We start from the raw sequence: 19,227 nt of genomic DNA, 5'->3' as shown, positions 1-19,227 counted from the left end.
ATAATTTCACTCATAATAGATGTTGATAATTTTATAAATCCATGATTTCACATATGCTACTGGCATCTCGTGGGTGGAGGCCAGGAATGCTGTTAAACATCCTACAATGTACAAAACGGCACTCCACGAAAAAGAATTATTGGGTACAAAATATCCACAGTGCCCAAGTTGAGGGACCCCATCTTAAGCATATGCTTTCAGCACCTGTCAAATACTTTTGAACTTTATTATTGTGTAATATTTAAGACACAGAAATGTATATGTAAGACAATGAATCTATGTGCTTATCACTGAGCTTAAGAAATGAAGTGTTCAATCTCTCTTGTGTATTCTTTCCTGACTGCCTCTCTAAAATATTTTTAAAGAGATTACTTAAAATATCGATCATGTTATACCTATATTATTTCGGTGTCACAGTATGTCATAGCATGTTAACTCTACTAAACTATGTTAAATTATACTATAACATCATATGACTTTAATAGATTTGATGACTAGGTACATTTCGACTTTACAAAGGAGATCTAGAATTATAATAGAACATTGCAAAAACTATATGGTAAGTAAATATTTATATTTTATATATATCCTTGTATATAGAAAGAAATGTCTTGATTACTTCCTGAACACGTCACAGAGAGGACGTGGTTTTATAGATATAATCAATTACAAAGGTGTTACAATTCATTAAACATATGACTAGCCAATAATCTTTGTATTCAAAGCAAATTGGCATAATACAAAAATAAGTAGGAAGCTAATAGAAAAAAACAGTGTGATTGTTCTCCATCTCTTGTTAGTTTCATGGAGGGCACGGGTGCCTGAACTCTCTGCCTCCCATTTCTCATAGGCTAAGGGACTTCTTCCTTTTGTCCAGAGGTAGCCTTACAGCTACAAGTTAGGGTACAGGTTTTGGTATAACCTTGCTCCCCATTTCCTAGTTCACGGTTCTGGAAGTCTGTGGGAGGAAAAAGAGGGCACTCCCCAAGTTCTACAATTGCAAGGAAATGCGTGGTCTACCCCAAGCATCAGCTCACTTCAATAGACCCAATGGATCTATAGAACGAAAGAGCCATAACGTTAATGAAGTTCTAATACGGCTTAAAGTCTACAAGGCAGCAGAAAGTATGATCTTTGAGGCCACATCTTGCTCAACTATTAATAAGATCTATGTTTCATTCAGAGTAAACAGGCTAAATTTTTTGCATTTTTTTAATATTTTTTACAATCCAATTAGCACGAGAAAAACTACTTGTTTAAAGCTACCTTTTCTTTCTTCGTGAAGCAGTCTGGTACCACTTGTGGACAACAATACAACCAGCGATGGTACAAATGAAATACTGATATTAATAAACAAAAGACACAGAAGGGATGAAAATAAGCAGTCATCACATTTGCTTAGAATACATGCGATCCTAACAACAGACTAAAAGTGAAAAACAAGGGACAAAGAAAACTTGAGTGAAGAAAGGCAAGAGAAAAAAACATCACTCAACTAACCAGTTAGAAGCCAAAGATGAAAAAGAACAGCAGCTCATGGATAAAAGTATTATTTAGATTGAAAAGCACGCCATAAAGTAATTATTTATTCCACCACAATGAGAAATGGGAAAGAAATGTTTTATGATTGTTGCTGTCATTGCTAATGTTTCATTTTCCCTAAAGGATTATGAAAAGGAATGTGGTGAATACAAATTATTTAAGAAAAAAATGTTTTAAAATTCTACAATATTAATGCCATTATAGCCTTAATTGATATACTTGTAGTCTTCTAAAGTCATCAACCCTTGTAAAGTGCACGAACACATGCAGACTCACAGCCTGCATAAAATACAGATGGTCGATAGCCACGTAAATAGATCAATGATTACAAAGATGGATTGAGGAGACAAAAACGAGCTCCACTATTACACATGCATGAACTTCCTGACTATAAGAATAATTATACTCTAGAACTGGTTAATTGAGGGAAGTTGAAGAATCTTTTTTCCCTGCAGAATCGATAGATACCCATCTATCTTTGATGACTTAGGAGTAGCATTGCCTGGAATCAGGGGAATGGATGGGATGACCTTTGCTTCATTCTAATCACACTGTCAGGACCCAATAATAAGTCACAGAGATCACATAATCTGTTTTGAGATATAAAATAGCATTTGGAAAAACATAACCATGTGGCTACCTGTAACACCCTACACACCAGGTACAGTGCTGATGCTTGAAAGGGTTTCAGAAAAGCTTATTCAGCCAACAGAGGTGCAAATTATCAGGGGAGGAAGAAAGCAAGCTGGGATATTCCCAGGATGTATCACAGAAAGACACCTACGGAGGTATTTCTGTAATTTCCAGGTATGAAAGAGGTGCTGTACAGCTGTATTTCATTGACGGGGTATTATTAAGAAAAATTAGGTCCCTTTGTAAATAAAAATTTTATTTAAAATGAAAGAAAGGAAGGAAGAGAGAAAAGAAGGGAAGAGGGTAGAGAGGGAGGGAGGGAGGGAAGGGAGGAGGGAGGGAGGGAAGGAAGGAGGGAGGGAGGGAAGGAAGGAGGGAGGGAGGGAGGGAGGGAGGAAAAGCAGGGAAGAAGAGAAAGAAGAAAAGATGAGAGAAAATGGAGCAGGTGGAAGGGGAGTAGAAAATAGGACACCAGACAATAGCATGCCCAGAAGAAATGCATCTGTCCCTTAAAGATAAGGGAGAGAAAGAACAAAAGACAATAAATAAAACACTTGCTTAAGGAATAGGGCTCTGGTAAGTAGTGTGGGTTGTTTTAAAAAAGAACTGCAAGAAAATAACAACTACTTAAACTAGGTAAAGTCACTGCGTTCAGAAAATCAAAAGAGGTATCTTTTCCCCTGATCTCATTCTCTTATTCACTCCTCCTTAAAACTCTCTCCTGTGCTGGCTTTCCTGACACACCACAGGACCCAGCACTCTCCCCTATGCACTGGCTCCCTTTGTTCTGACTTTCCTAACACCATCCATCCCCTCAACCTGCGTGCTCTCTCCAAATGTGTAGTCCTTAACCTTTCATTTGACACTTTTTTCCCCACAGTCAACCTCAAGAAACTCTTTGATCTTCATGCTCCAACAATCACTTCTTAATCTCTATTCTGACTTCCAATACATATTCCAACATAATGTATCTGTAAAATTTTTCTCCTCTGCCCCGGAAGTATTTTCTCTCTCACCTGATTTGCCTCTTCTTGTTAGTTGTAAAATCATTCTATCACCAAGATTTTTCAATCTTTTTTCTTACTTCTTATTTACCCATCTTCCCTTTTTCTTCTACCCCCAATGTATTTTGGGACTTCGTTGTACCTTATACTTGAAATTACAATTATCTCCCTATCTCTAATCTCTTTTCTCCAAGCCATTTGGCATACTACAGCTACAGTAATCTTCCTAAACACACATCTGACCACATCCAAACTCAACAGCTTGGCATTCAAGTCATCTACCAGGGATCAAAAAGTCTTATGCTTATAGGGAGTAGGAAAGAATCAGAGTGGGCAAAATGCAGTGGGGGAGGGGCCTGTGGCAAACTGGAGATTATGTGACACTCAAATTCTACCATATAAGAACTACAAAGGCCAAAGAAAACATCTTACGGGTCACTAATTTGTGATTCCTATGGATCTACAATATGAACTCAACCAACCTTTTATATGTTCTTTCTCACTGCCAACCTACATGACTTGTGAGCTATACCAGAACATGGATATTTTCCTTTATATGCCTCAAGTCTTTGTCCACCATTCCTTTTTTCTAGCCCTCTCTAACTGAATTCTAATAGTGCTTCAAAGTCCAGGTCAACTTATACTTCTTCCAGGAAGATGGCCTTAACCACAGCCTCCCCTAGCCTACAGCTCCCCTTCTGTGAGCCCCTGGACTAGTTTCCTTTTTTTCCCAAAATAGATTTTGTTTTTTTAGAGCAGTTTTAGGTTCACAGAAAAACTGAACGGAAAGTACACAGTATATGTCTCTCTCTCTCTGATAGTTCACCTGGCATAATGCCCTCAAGGTCCATCCATGTTGTTGCAAATAGCAGGATTTCCTCCTTTTTTATGGCTGAATAATGTTCCATTGTGTGTGTGTGTGTGTGTATATATATATATATATATATATACACACACACACCCCAAAACTTTATCCATTCATGCACTGATGGACACTTAAGTTGTTTCCATGTCTTGGCTATTGTAAAAAAGAAAATGCTGTAATGAACATGAATGTGCAGCTCTCTCTTCACTATAGTGATTTCATTTCCTTCAGCTATATACCCAGAAGTGGAATTGCTGGATCATATGGTAGGTGTATTTTAATTTTGGGGGGGAACCTCCATACTGTTTTCCATAGTGGCTACACCAGTTTACATTCCCACCAAGAGTACACAAGGATTCTGTTTTCTCCACACCCCCACCAGCACTTGTTACCTCTTGTCTTTTTGATAATGGCCATTCTAACAGGTGTGAGATGATATCTCACGGTAGTTTCGATTTGCATTTCCCTGATGATTAGTGATATTGCACACCTTTTCATGTACCTGTTGGCCACTGGAATATCTTCTTTGGAAAATGTATATTCAAGTCCTTCGCCCACTATTTAATCAAATTATTTGGTTTTCTGCTAAGTGAGTTGTTCCTTATATATTTTGGATATTAAAACCTTATCAGGTACGTGGTTTGCCAATATTTTCTCCCATACTGCAGGTTGCCTCTGACTCTGTTGATTATTTCCTATGCTGTGCAGAAGGCTTTTAGTTTGATGTAGTCCCACTTGTTTACTTTTACTTTTATTGCTGCAATTTTGATATCATATTCAAAAAATCATTGCAAAAAACAATGTCAAGAAGATTTTCTGTGTTTTCTTCTAGGAGTGTTATGGTTTCAGGTCTTACAATGAAGTCTTTAATCCACTTTGAGTTAATTTTTGTGAGTGGTGTAAGACAGGGGTCTAGTTTCATTCTTTTGTATGTGAATACACAGTTTTCCCAATACCATTTATTGAATGGACTATCCTTCTCTCCATTCAGTATTCTTGGCTCCCTTGTCAAATACTAGCTAACCGTATATGCATGGGTTTATTTCTGGACTCTCAATTCTGTTTCATTGGTCTATGTACTATGCTATTTTGATTACTATAGTTTTGTAATATAGTTTGATATCAAGAAGTGTGATCCCTCCATCTTTGTTCTTTCTTGGGATGATTTTGGCTGTCCATGGTCGTTGGTGGTTCCATATGAATCTCAGTATTGTTCTTTTCTATTTCTATAAAGAATGCCACTAGAATCTTGATAGAGATTACATTGAATATATAGATAGCTTTGGGTAGTATAGATATTTTTTAAAAATTGACTCTTCTAATCCATGAACACAAAATATCTTCCATTTATTTCTGTCTTCTTCAATTTATGTCATCAATGTCTTAGAGTTTTCAGTGCACAGATTTTTCATCTCCTTAGTGAAATTTATTCCTAAGATATTCTTGATGCTATTGTGAGATTGATTTATTTCTTTTTCTGATATTTTGTTGTTAGTGTACAGAAACACAACTGATTTTTGCATGTTGATCATGTATTCTGCAACTTTACTGAATTTGTTTACTAGTTCTAACAGTTTTTTGGAAGATGCTTTATGATTTTCTATATATAAGATCATGTCATCTGTAAACAGAGAGAATTTTACTTCTTCCTTTCCAGATTGGACGCCTTTTCTTTCTTTTTCTTGCCTGATTGCACTGGCTAGGACTTCCAGTACTAGGTTGAATAGTAGCGGTGAGAGTGGGCACCTTTTTCTTGTTCCTGATCTCAGAGGAAAAGCTGTCCACTTTTCACCATTGAGTATGATGTTAGCTGTGGGCTTATCATATATGGCCTTTAATATATTGAGGTCTGTTTCTTCTATCCCCAATTGATTGAGAGGTTTTATCATGAATGGATGTTGAATTCTGTTAAATGCTTTTCCTGCATCTATTGAGATGATGATATGATTTTTATCCTTCATTCTATTAATATGATGTACCTCATTTATGGACTTATATATGTTGAAACATCCTTGCATCCCAGTGGTGAATCCCATTCAGTCATGGTGTATGATCCTTTTAATGAACAGGTGAATTGAATTTGCTAGTTGTTCATGAATTTTGCATCTATATTCACCACATATATTGGCCTGTAGGTTTTTTTTTTTTTCTTGTAGTGTCTTTATCAGGCTTTGGTATCAAAGTAATGCTGGCCTCATAAACTGAGTTTGGGTGTGTTCCCTCCTCTTCAATTTTTTGGAAGCATTTCAGAAGAATTGGTGTAAATTCTTTTTTAAATGTTCAGTAGAATTCACCAGTGAAGCCATCTGATTCTAGACTTTTCTGTGTTGAGAGGTTTTTCATTACTGCTTCAATCTCCTTGGTCATTACTGTTCTGCTCATATTTTCTATTTCTTCATGATTCAGTCTTGGTAGGTTGTATGTTACTAGGAATTTATCCATTTCTTCTAGGTTGTCCAGTTACTTGGTGTATAACTGTTCACAGTAGTCTCTCATGATCCTTTGTATTTTTGTGGCATCAGTTGTAATATCTCCTCTTTCATTTATAATTTTATGTATGTGAGTCTTCTCTTTTTTCCTTTGGTTAATCTAGCTAAAGGTTTGTGAAGTTTATCTTTTCAAAGAACCACATCTTAGTTTTGTTAATCTTTTCTATTGTTTTCCTGTTTTATGTTTCATTTATTTATGCTCTATATTTCCTTGCTTCTACTAACGTTTGGCTTATGTTTTATTCTTTATGTTTTTATTCGTTACACTTTGAGGTGTAAAGTTAGGTTGTTTATTTGAGATTTTTCTTTTTTTCTTGATATATGTGTTCATCCCTATAAATTTCTGTTAGAAGTGCTTTTATTCCATCCTATAAGCTTTGGTATGTTTTTTTCATTTGTCTCAAGATATTTTTTATATTTCCCTTTTTTCCTTCTTTGATCCATTAGTTGTTCAGAAGTGTGTTGTTTAATTTCCATGTATTTGTGCATTTTCCATCTTTCCTCCTGTATTGATTTCTAGTTCTATACCATTGTGGTCAGAAAAGAAACTTCATATGATTTCAATCTTCTTAAATATGCTAAGACTTTTTTGTTACCTATCATATGATTTATCCTGCAGGATGGTCCATGTGCACGTGAGAAGAATGTGTATTCTGCTGCTGTTGGATGGAATGTTCTGTATATGTCTGTTAGGTCCATTTGCTCTATAGTGTCATTCAGATCCACTGTTTTCTTATTGATTTTCTGTTTGGATGATCTATCCATTGTTGAAAGCATGAAATTAGAGTCCCCAACTATTATTTTATTACTCTTTATTTCTCCTTTTAGTTCTATTTGTATTTACTTTATATATTTAAGTGTTCCAATGTTAGGTACATAAATATTTACAATTGTTCTATCTTCTTGATGAATTGACCCCTTTACCATTATATAATGACCTTCTTTGTCCGTTTTGAGCATCTTTTTGCGTAGTCTATTTTGTTTCATATAACAGCTTCTGCTTTCTTTTCGTTACTACTTGCTTGAAAATCTTTTTCCAACCCTTCACTCTCAATCTATGTATGTCCTTAAAGCTAAAGTCAGTCTCTTATAGACAGCATACAGGTGGATGTTGTTTTTCTATCCATTCAGGCATTCTATGTCTTTTGATTGGAGAATTTAATCCATTTACCTTTAAAGTAATTATTGATAGGTATGGACTTGCTATTGTCTTTTGTTAACTGTTTCCTGACTGTTTTCTATATCCTTTGTTCCTTTCTCTATTGCTCTCATCCTTTGTGATTTGAATACCTTTTGTAGCAGTATGCCTTGACTCTTTTATCATAATCTTTCATGCATCTACTATAGGTTTTTCCTTTGTGGTTACCATGAGGCTTACATAAAAAATATCTGTAGCATCTTATTTTAAGCTGATAACAACTTAACTTTGATAGCATACAAAAACTTGAAAATTTTACTTTTCCTTCCCCTCACATTTTAGATTATTGATGACACAATTTACATCTTCCTTTTATACTGTGTATCTAATAACAGATTATTGTAGTTATGATTATTTTCAATACATTTGTTTTCTAAATGAGAGTTTTAAGTGAATTACACACCACCGTTACAATATTAGAGAATATGTTTTTGACTATACATTTACCATTAGCAGTGAGATTTACACATTCATATGTTTTTATAATTTAAATTAGCATCTTTTCATTTCATCTTAAAAAACACCCTTTAGCATTTCCTGTGCAGCAGGTCTAGCAGTGATGAACTCTCAGCTTTTGTTAGTTTGAGAAAATTTTTATTTTTTCTTCATTTCTGAAGGACAGCTTTGCCAGGTAACGAAGTCATGGTTGACAGTATTTTTTCTTTCAGTATTTTGAATATATCAGCTCACAATCTCCTTGTCTGCAATGTTTCTCTTGAAAAATCCTCTCATGGTTCTATAGACTTTCTCCACTTTTTCATTCTTTTTTCTTTTTACTTCTGTGACTGGCTAATTTCAAATGACCTACCTTTCAGTTCACTCATTCTTTCTTCTGCTCAATTGAGTGTGATGTTGAATCTCTCTATTGAATTCTTTGATCACTGTATTCTTTAGTTCTAGGATTTCTGTTTGGCTTCTTTTGATGGTTACAATTTCTTTGTTGAACTTCTCATTTTGTTCATGCATTGTTTTCCCAATTTTGTTTAATTTTCTTTCTGTGTGTTCCTATAGTTCATTGAACTTCTCCTTTTTTTTTTTTTTTTTTTTTTGCTGAGGAAGATTCTAAGCCAACGTCTGTTGCCAATCTTCCTCTTTTTGTATGTGAGCTGCTGCCACAGCATGGCCAGTGACAGATGAGTGGTATAGGTCTGCACCTGGGAACTGAACTCGGGCTGCCACAGTGGAGTGCACCAACCTTAACCACAAGGCCACCAGGGCTAGCCCTCACTGAACTTCTTTAAGAGGATTATTATGAATTCTTTTTCAGAAAGTTCATAGATCTCCATTTCTTTAGGGTCAGTTATTGGAGCTTTATTAATTTTCTTTGGTGGTGTCATTTTTACCTGATTCTTTGTGATTCTTGATTGCATTAGCATCTGCGCAACTGAGTAAGTATTCTCCTCTTCTAGACTTTACATGTTAGCTTCAGCAGGGAAAGACCTTCACTTGGCAGCTCACCTTGGGGTACTAGGCAGGTAAGCTGGTAGTGTCTGTGGGCAGATGGGGCTTGCTATTGGGGTCTCTAGTTTGGCAAGGCCATTGCTGGTTGTCTGAGGTCAGAGGGAGTGCTGCTGTTGGGGTCCTTTGTTGAGTGGCTGTGCTGGCTGGGCTCTGCATTCAAGCAGGGCCATGGGTGGACTCCCTGATGGGGCTAGGCTGCTGGCTGTGCTCCGCAATCAGGTAGGGCCACTAGCTGATTTCTGCAATCACCTCTGGTCAGGGAAGGTTGCAGGCTGTGTGCCCTGGCAGGATGGTGCTACTTGTTGGACTCTGCAATTGGGCAGGGCTATTGGCTGGGCTCTGCAATTGCCCCTGGTCAGCTGGGGTCTCAGGCTGTGCAACTTGAGTGGATGGTGCTGCTGGCTGGACCATCTTCAGCTGGGGCTGCAGGCAGTGTTCTGTAATCAAGCGAGGCTACAGGCTCTGCCCTGATGTTAGGAAAGGCTACAGGCTGGGCTTTATGATCAGGTAGGCCGCTGGCTGAGCTCCACTCTTCGACCAGGCTCTCTAGTTGAGAGGAGCCTCCAAGTGTATCGCATAGTTGGTTGGAGCTAGTGACGGTACTCTGCGGTCAGGCATGGTTGCTATCCAGGCTGCCTCATCAGATGCAGGCTATGCTCCATGATTGGGTGGGGTACCTGGCTGGGCTCCCTGCCTGGGTGAAGCCTCAGGCTGTGTTCAGCAATCAGGTAGGGTCATAGGCTGTACTCTGTTGCTGGGCGGGGCTATAGGCTGGACTCTGTGGCTCACTGTTGGTGTAGGTTGGGCTCCAAGGCTTCCCAGGGTCACTATTCAGGCTCCCTGGTTATGTGAGGCCAGAGAGCATGCTCAACAGTTGGGCAGGGCTGCTTGCTTGGCTCCCTGCCCACGCAAGGCTGTAGGATGGGCTCCACAGCTGCCCAGGTTCTCTGCCCAGGCTTCCTGGACAGATGAGACTGGAGGCTATACTCAACAGTTCCAGGACTGCAAATTTGCTTCCCTGCCCAGGCAAGGGGGCAGAACAGGTTCCATGGCTGGTACAGCCCATTGACGGGGAACCCAAATCAGGCAGAACTGCCAGCTGAACTCCCTGGCTAGATGGGGCCACCAGTTTTGCTCTGGGATCTCTGCTCAGCCACTGCTTATAAGCAAGAAGGTGGTCTGCCAAGATCTGAGTGCTGGTTGCTGTAAGTCCCATCCCCCTTTTCCATCTCTATCTGATCCTCAGTAGTCAAGGCCCACCAATTTCCCAAGTGATCTCCAAGAGGTAAGACCCAAGTGGGCCTTGCGGGAAGCATCCCACAATGCTGGGGGAGCTGGATGTCCATCTAGGGTTCTCTCTTCTCACTGTAGAAACTATAGGCCCAGGGGTGGCCTCTTGGTGTGGCACTGTGCCAGCCTGAGGAGGGGCAATGTGGTCAGAATGTACCTCCTCCTCTTACCCTTCTAAATTTGGTCCTTCTTGGTCTCTGTGGTCTAATAGGGTGCTTTAGCCTCACCCTTGGGTCTGGGATTTTCATAATGGCGTCTATTCTATGGATAGCTGTGAGGGGGACTTAAGTTGGGAACAACTTATGACTGCCATCTTGATTGGGAAACTTTTCTGTACTAGTTTCTAGCCTTTTTATATGTGCCATAAACCCTTTATCGCCAGCTACGGATCTCTTCTCAGAATAAAGTAAAATATATACGAATACAAAAGAAACCAATTATATTGAAATAGTTATCAACATATTTACAAAAATAAATTGTGATATAATGACAGATGTGCTTCTTGATTAAAGCATTAAAAAATAAGATCTAGTGGCAGCTTTAATAACTAGTGTAATTTTGCAGTAGCAATGACTGTAAACAATATTTCAAGATATATGCCACAAATTTAATGTGATATGAAAATATTTATTATTTCTATTAGTGACAAACTTAGAGGTACTATTAATACTACTTTGGTCTGTTGCCTACACTGTTAACCAAATGAAATACTAAACATTAGTTAGAAGTTAAAGAAAATAAAGATGCAGTATTTTTCACATCGAACTTCAGGAGCCCCTGAATTCTTTCCATGGGTCCCCAAAAGGGGCTTTGAACACCTGGTTATCAACCTCTGCTTTATACATATCTTTGTAAATTATTCTGTAGTAATATTATACTGTCTTCTACGTTAATCATCTTTTTTCTGCATATGCCTTGTAAATACGACCATAAACCCCCTACCAACATCAATTTACTCAGCATTTAAGAATCATATGCATGCACTAATGTTCTAAAACAGAACACACTTTTATTTTTCCCTTAGCGCTGAATCCCTTTTTTGAAACTAACAGTTTCACTTCTTCATCAATGTTCTATATGTAAGTGTGTCTGCAAGTATTTCAATTTTACCACTGATATCCTAACAACACTTATTGGTCTTGGATGGTTCTCTCAATGGATCAAATTTAACTACACTGAAGCAGGCTTTCAAAGCTGAAATAATGACTCCAAGAGTCACCTAAATTTAGCGCACATTATTTGGAACTAACTCATAATTGCATATATTAAAAGCTCCTCAACAATCTCAGGATCTGGTGTACTTTTAAAATGTTTCTCTGTGTTCCTGTAAGTATTTTAGGACATTTCAACTTCTTCCGCAAAGAGAACTCAGTTTCTACCTTAACTTTAGATATTTTGAAATAAAGGAGACAATATTTTTATTAATAACCTTAAAATTTGGTCTTGATCTTCCTGATTAAATAAAAGTTTGGATTTTTTTTTGGTTTTTTTAGTAAGATATTTATCCTGACAAATAACTAAAATCTATTCATTGTCTGGCATGGAAGAGCCTATTGACCCATACTTGGAGAGATAATACTGGTGTTAATTGAAGTCTCTGGGAAGCAATGTGCCCTTAATTGTTTTTTGTTGTTTTTGTTGTTATGAGGAAGACAACCATGCCACATGAGCAACAAACTATGATTATGCACTGACAGAGTCTAGCACTGTAATCAAATGGAACTTACAACAAAGTTAATCTGATGATACATATTTAATGTTATGCATTATCCATGTGCTACATGGTAATTAGACATAAATGGTAAACGGCTCCTATGAATGGCAAACTGATGTTACTTTTGCATCACTGGCAAACGTTTCTGGGATGGGAGGGAGAAAGAGGCACTGGTGGTGATTCTAGTCTGTTCTCTTGCTGAGAGAGGCACTCTCCTTTGGGTGCTGGAAGATCAACCAATTGTTTCAAGCCGGGATTCTTCTTCCTTACCAGAAGATGCTCAGACATTTGATTTGTCTGGATGAATGCAATACTATCTTTATAACTCAGGTGAGTTACTCACCATTTGTCCCTTGTACCTAAGCAACACAAGTCCAATCATGCATACTATTAAATTATAAGGTAAACTGTTTGCTCCAACAAGCAGAACTAAGAAAATGGGTTTTGACTGAGCAGGGTAAGGAATGAGAAGAAATTTTAGACTATCTGGCATTGAGAAGGAAACCAAGCTGGCTTGAAAAAAAGTCCTCAGTAGTCTGCTTTCAACAAAACGAAGGCACAAAATTGGTGGGGGAAAGGATGCAAGGGGTAAACCACAGAGATATGTGAAAAAGAGAAAGAGATAAAGGCTTAGAAAAGGAAGAGGAGGTCTAGAAAAGAGGAAGAGATGAGACAGGCCCCAGTCAAGCCATCCACAGCAAACAGGAAACGCATGGAAGCATCGGGTACAAGATGCACAAAAGGAGCCTGGCAGGATGGACTCTTTGTGATTCTCCTTCACTCACCTTCCGAGAATACAATCCAAGATATAGCATAATAATGTGATTTCACCAGCAGTGGTTTTGACTATATAGTGGACAAGATTAAACCAGCAAATTCAAGAATTTAAACATAAGTTACTGCCATCTCCACATTGTAAGCAATTCATTCTTCCCAAATAGACAGTGCTCACCCAATTTAAAGACAGAAACAAATATATATTGTTTATGCTACTAAATAAAGTGAAAGAGAAAAAAAAATCCCAGGTAATACATTTTTATATAGACATTTTAAAAGCTTATTGCATATTAGAGGAACATTCATAAGTGAGAGTCTTTTCCCATTTCTCACATTCTCTAAAAAGTTGAAAACACGACTTAAAAAATAATACATGGTTTTAACGTTACTGGCAAATAAATACCACGATAGCATTCTGCATATTTGTATTCTTTTTATTTATCAAGTCATGTGAAGGAAAAGCCACACAATTTTAATGGGTAAAATAAATGGCTACATCGATTAACTCTTCAAAATATGGTTCTATTTCACTATAATTTGATTATACAGAAAAGACTAAAAAGCTTCAATTATTGAGTAGGAGTCAGAAGTTTGTTTGCCTTATTGTACTTTAAAATTAAACTGTGTAATTGAAAAAAGGAGGAAGGACTAAATCACAGTTAGGCTTCATGCCTTGCTCATTCTGACGCAGGGGAGCAGAATTTGCCACCCCAAAATGGGTGCCCTTGGCTTGATTATTTTTAAGAACAAAAGACTCAGGAAGAAATTGTGACCTCCCCCCTAACTGCCTAAAAGACTTTAAGATAGAAGGCCTGTTCCAGGCAGGAGCTATCACCACAGATCACTCTAGCATAATATGAACTAGGTGTGGGAGACAGGGAGGAACCCAGCAAGTCCCATTTGATCAAAGTCCTCCCCATGACCCATTGTCTCTGTAAGGCATGACAAACATTTGTTTACCAAATATTTGCTTTTCCATCTCCATGTGAATTGCCTCCCTCCCCTTTGAAGTCCCAAACCACTCCCCATAACATCCTCTTTTGTCTTCAGCTGAAGATGTATTTATGGCGGTGGCTTTGGCCATTTTGGTGACACTCAGTTTTCCTGGGTTTCTCCCATGTACACATGTTATTAATACTTGTTTGATTTCCTCCTGTTATTCTGTCTCATGTCAATTTAATTCTAAGACCACCCAAAAGAACATAGAAGGGTAGAGGAATATTTCTTCCTCCCCTACACTGACTATTGTGTAAAAACATCATGGGACTAAGATGGGCAGGACAAATATGATCAGCTCTCCATTTCAGCTCAAGAGAACTATGGACTTGATAGTTGCACAGAGAAAAACATTTTTTTTGACTTTCCCACAAGGGGATTCCTTATCCAAGTGTAACTCTTACTGAGATTCATACAGGTGTATCATGATAATAAAGAACCTATATGAACTCATTAAACCTTACTCCTATAGAAAATAAATATATCTATATTTAAAACATATACATGAGGTAAACTGTAATGCAAGCCTACACTACAAAATGCAGCAAGTTCCATGGGGCTGGCCCTGTTGCAGAGTGGTTAAGTTCATCATGCTCCATTTCAGCAGCCTAGGTTCAAGGGTTCGGATCCCAGACGTGGATCCATACCACTCATCAGCCATCCTGTGGTGGTGACTCACATACAAGATAGAGAAAGACTGGCACAGATGTTAGCTCAGGGCTAATATTCCTCAAACAAAAAAAGAGGAAGGTTGGCACTAGATGTTTAGCCCAGGGCGAATCTTACTCAGGAGAAAAAAAAAAAAGGAGGAACTTCCATACAGACATAGCCTGTTTAAGTGACAAACCCTAGTTCTCTGAGTTTTAGAGACAGTCAGAGGGAGATATGGCAAAATTACTTCAGCATAAACTACTCAGTCTTCTTAAAATCAAAACAAACTGCATGGCTCAAAAACAAACACACAAAAACTACAATGACTACATCCTTCCATGAAAAAAATCTTTAGTTCTTCCTTCAAGAAATTAGACTGGACAGGGCTGGACATACCAGGAATTCTAATAATATGTTAGACCTTGTATAGTGCTTTATTGTACAAAGCACTTTATTTGGTTTCATCCTCACAGTGACCCTATCATCGCAGATGAGGAGACAGATGTTTAGGAGGCTGAAATAGTTTGCCTAGAGGAAGCAGAATAAGAGAATAGAAAGAGCAATGGCTTTACAGTTATGATAGACCTTGTTCTGAATCCCAGCTCTGCTAATCTGCTACTTACCAGTGATGTGACATTGGGCAATCTTTCTAAGCCTCAGTTTCTTTATCCATAAAATGGGGATAATAGTATTTATCTCATAGGAGTGTTAGAAGATTCAGTGAGATAAAATATATAAAGTGCTTGGCACAATGCCCAGCTATTTAGCCTCTTGGCCTCTCTGCTTTGACATCCATAAAATGGTAATAACACCGCCTACTTAACAGAGACATTGTGATGATGAAAGACATGCAACTTTATGTACAGAGAATGACAAGAAATATGTCTACATACGCATAAACTGAAATTTAAAAGGACGCATATCTAATAAATGGCAGGAGCAAACCTGGAACCTAGGTCTTCTATGTTGAGTCCTCTTACTATCAACACAGCTAGATACTTCTGATTCTATTATTCAGATAGAGGAGAACATTTTCTCACAACTCCATTGAGAAGACAGCAATCTAGAAATACCTGTGAAATGAATACTAGAGGGAAAATATGAAAGGTTACCTGAATTAAGGCCTCACTCAGCATGTCTTCATTAACCTCCAGAATAATGTTTTTTATATCTTCATATGGCATACGATATGATCCTAGGAAGATAGCTAAAATAAAAATTGATTTTATTAATAAAAATTGATTTTATTAAAGATAGGACAACATCAAATTTCCCAGGTCCTAATAAATACTGGTTTCCCATTTCATAGACTCAAAATACGAAATTTGGATCACTAATATTAATTTACAGAGTTATGAACAAACAAAAGTAGTTTCCATTTGATTGACTACACTACTCATCTAGGCAAAAATGGCCTATTATCTCAGGCTCAAATGTTTATAGCTCGTGCATATTTATATACAAAATAAAACTCCTACTAATAGCAATGATGACTACATGCATATGCATTTTAGATTGAGTGGGTACAAAATGACCCATGAAAAGTTAGAGATTTTATTTCAAGTTGGCCTTTTAATTCAACGTAGAATTTACTGTGGAAATTGTCAACACATCCAACACAGCACTTCTCAGGAATGACAACAAAGTAACCAAATACAAAAAAGTGCTATCTATCTACTTCGCTGTTCTCCCACATAAGAAAAAATTAAAGTGTCTCAGTCAGAAAGGTTCTCTGCATGCCTGCAGACATTCATGTGATGTACTATTTTATATGTATTATATATATACACATATTTATATATTATACAGTATTTTTTGTGTTGAATCACAATTTTCCTTGTCAACTTTGTATTAATTGGATATACATCATACAGAAATAATTCAACAAATTATACCTAGAAAAGCTTACTCAGAAAGTATTTTTCAACAATACATGCCACTTGAACCCCCACTAAACACACTTCTCAAAGAACATTTGTGTGTTCTTATCACCAGAACATGAACGCATGTCTAACATTTTTTTTTTCATGAAAAGGTCTATACAACTGTACTGCTATCTAAGGAAAATAAATCCTCACTGTCTAGGCAAATGATTACTTACTTAGATGTAAACACCAAATGAGACGTCCATAATCTAAATAAATAATGTTGACAAATAGCAGCAAGCAATTAAGATCATACTGTGTTTTTAAAAAACAGTACTGCACATCCACTTTATAAAGAAAATGTACTGTCAGGTAAGCAATGTACACATTCACAACAGCTATTAGGAGCCTGTTTTTCTTTTTGCCTTTCTCTTTATTTAAATTTTTTTTTGAGGAAGATTAGCCCTGAGCTAATATCTGCGGCCAATCCTCCTCTTTTTGCTGAGGAAGATTGGCCCTGATGTAACATCCGTGCCCATCTTCCTGTACTTTATATGTGGGATGCCTGCCCAGCATGGCTTGCCAACCGTTGCATAGTTCTGTACCTGAGATTCGAACTGATGAACCCTGGGCCACTGAGGGAGAAAGTGTGAACTCAACCGCTGCACCACTGGACTGGCTCCTCTTTCTTTTTCTTTTCTTTTTTTTTTTGGTTTTTTTGTGAGGAAGATTGGCCCTAAGCTAATATCTGTTGCCAATCTTCCTTTTTTTTTTGCTTGCAGAAGATTCTTGCTGAGCTGACATCTATGGCAATCTCCCTGTATTTTTTTGTATGTAGGATGCCACCACAGCATGGCTTGATGAGCAATGCATAGGTCTGCACCTGGGATCTGAACCTGCGAACCCTGGGCCGGCGAATTGGAGTGTGCAATCTTAACCACTACGCCACCAGGCCGGCCCTGAGAACCTGTTTTTCTGACAGCAACATTCCTACCAACATGAGAATGATGAGTTGTTTATTTTAATCTGATTCCCTATAGCTCATTCCTTAACAAAGTAAACTCCCATGGCATTTCTTTGCATAATTAGAAATGCTTGATGTGTTGAAATTTCTCATGCATAGTGTTTTAGTATCCTCAGAATATAAACACAGCCTAGAGCGGAGACCAAAAAAAAAAAAAAAATGCTGAATTCAATACAGAGGAGAGAACACGTCAAAATAAAACTTAAAGCCGACTTAAATGAAGATGGGTTTAACTGTCCAGCTGCCTTAGCAAAAGCATATTTAAGGGCTGGCTGGTTTGTTAAAGGCTTTAAGGCTTACTAACCAGTTTTAAAGTGCAGTGGTTAATTTAACTAGGTCACATCACAATTCCTTCAAATATAAAGGAATAGCAGTAAAAGGATTTGCCCAATGTGACTAGTTAATAGTCGAAAACCATCACTCTCAGGCCTAGGCAGAAGGAAAACAAAGTAACAAACATTCTTTTCAACTCTGCCTTATGTCTCACTGTGTCCTCTAACAATGCTTAATTATTAGTATTTTCAAAAATTTATTATTCGTAAGTTTCACCTGGCCTGACCAAGGCTAATGCTTTCCATTCTGGCCGAATGATAAAGAGGCACCCACATCATGTTTACACAGAATTTTAGACACTAAATATACCAGTTCAAAGAAGTTACGACTTTGTTCAAATACATTCCACAACCCCTCACTGACACTGTGGCCACCACCCCTTACGCGTCAGATGTCACGTACACAGATTCTGGGCCGTTTTGGGATCCAAAACTCTCAATTCTTTCACTTTCTTTTTTGTGGGTATGGTCTTCTTTTCTTCCGAAGCTTCTGTTTTCTTTTGAACTGCAAGAAAAATGTTGATCCATAAACAATAAAGGGATGACTCCAAATACACAGAATAACATTCGTAAGGCATATTAACTACATTAAAAAAGCTCATGCCAAAATCAATAAATGTGTTTATTTCATTAGTTGAAGGAAGAGGATAAACATAAAAATATAGACCTGTTTAGAGGTTTCCCTACAAATTAAATATCAGCACTTAAGCAGAAAAGATAAGCCAAATAGAATCGAAAATCAATTGCTTGCTTCTTACCCTAATGTGCCACATTAATTACTCCTTTACCAGGGACCTACAGCAGCACTGGAATTAAATACATAGGAAAATCTCCCTAATTTGGCCCAACTGAGGAAAAAGGCAGACATGCATTTATCCTAAAATATGCTAACATTTAGGCATATCTTTCAGCGAAATTGCTTTAAAGTAACTTTAACTGCTAAACAGGTTGTCATATAACAATTCCTGCTGAGACCCTTTGAAGAACAGATAGGAACCATTTGCAAGTTGCACGACAGTAGCACCCATTTGCATACATATAATTAACCAACCTCAAAGACATGGTCTTCGAAGTAAGTTAGCTTTGTCTCTCTCAGCATTTTTTTAGTACTATTTGCTTTCTTAGAACAAAAGATTTATTTTTGCTGTATTCAGAAGGTGACTCTCCAGTTCAGAACAGTTACAATGACCTGAAACTGTGAGGCGTGGCAGTGCCAAGGAGTGGCTTTAGCCCCCCATAACCTTCATCAGCTCTCCCCCAAATATGCCATCCCCAAAACCAAAGTAAACTACAATGTGGCTGTCTGCTGCGAAAACGAAGCTTTATGGCAAATCCCTAAACCTCTCCTATACAGAAATTCTCCAGCTACCACTGGACTCATGTGTG

The 19,227-nt window shown here is 37.7% G+C and overlaps 1 protein-coding gene across 7 annotated transcripts in view; it reads right to left on the bottom strand.

The window, feature by feature from the left end:
* Nucleotides 1–19,227, bottom strand: part of DIAPH2 (diaphanous related formin 2) — an 816,328-nt gene that overhangs the window by 446,596 nt on the left and 350,505 nt on the right. For all 7 annotated transcript variants that reach the window (XM_070605395.1, XM_070605389.1, XM_070605392.1 and 4 more), the window contains 2 exons: nt 18,245–18,346; nt 15,733–15,827 (listed from right to left, as the gene is read on the bottom strand). In XM_070605395.1, the coding sequence (XP_070461496.1) occupies nt 15,733–15,827; nt 18,245–18,346 (197 nt within the window). The remainder of the gene's footprint in view (nt 1–15,732; nt 15,828–18,244; nt 18,347–19,227) is intronic.

Source organism: Equus przewalskii, chromosome X (assembly GCF_037783145.1).
Source record: "Equus przewalskii isolate Varuska chromosome X, EquPr2, whole genome shotgun sequence".
Lineage (NCBI taxonomy): Eukaryota > Metazoa > Chordata > Mammalia > Perissodactyla > Equidae > Equus > Equus przewalskii.
Note: the sequence above shows the minus strand (reverse complement) of the source record. Positions and strands in the feature narration are given on the sequence as shown.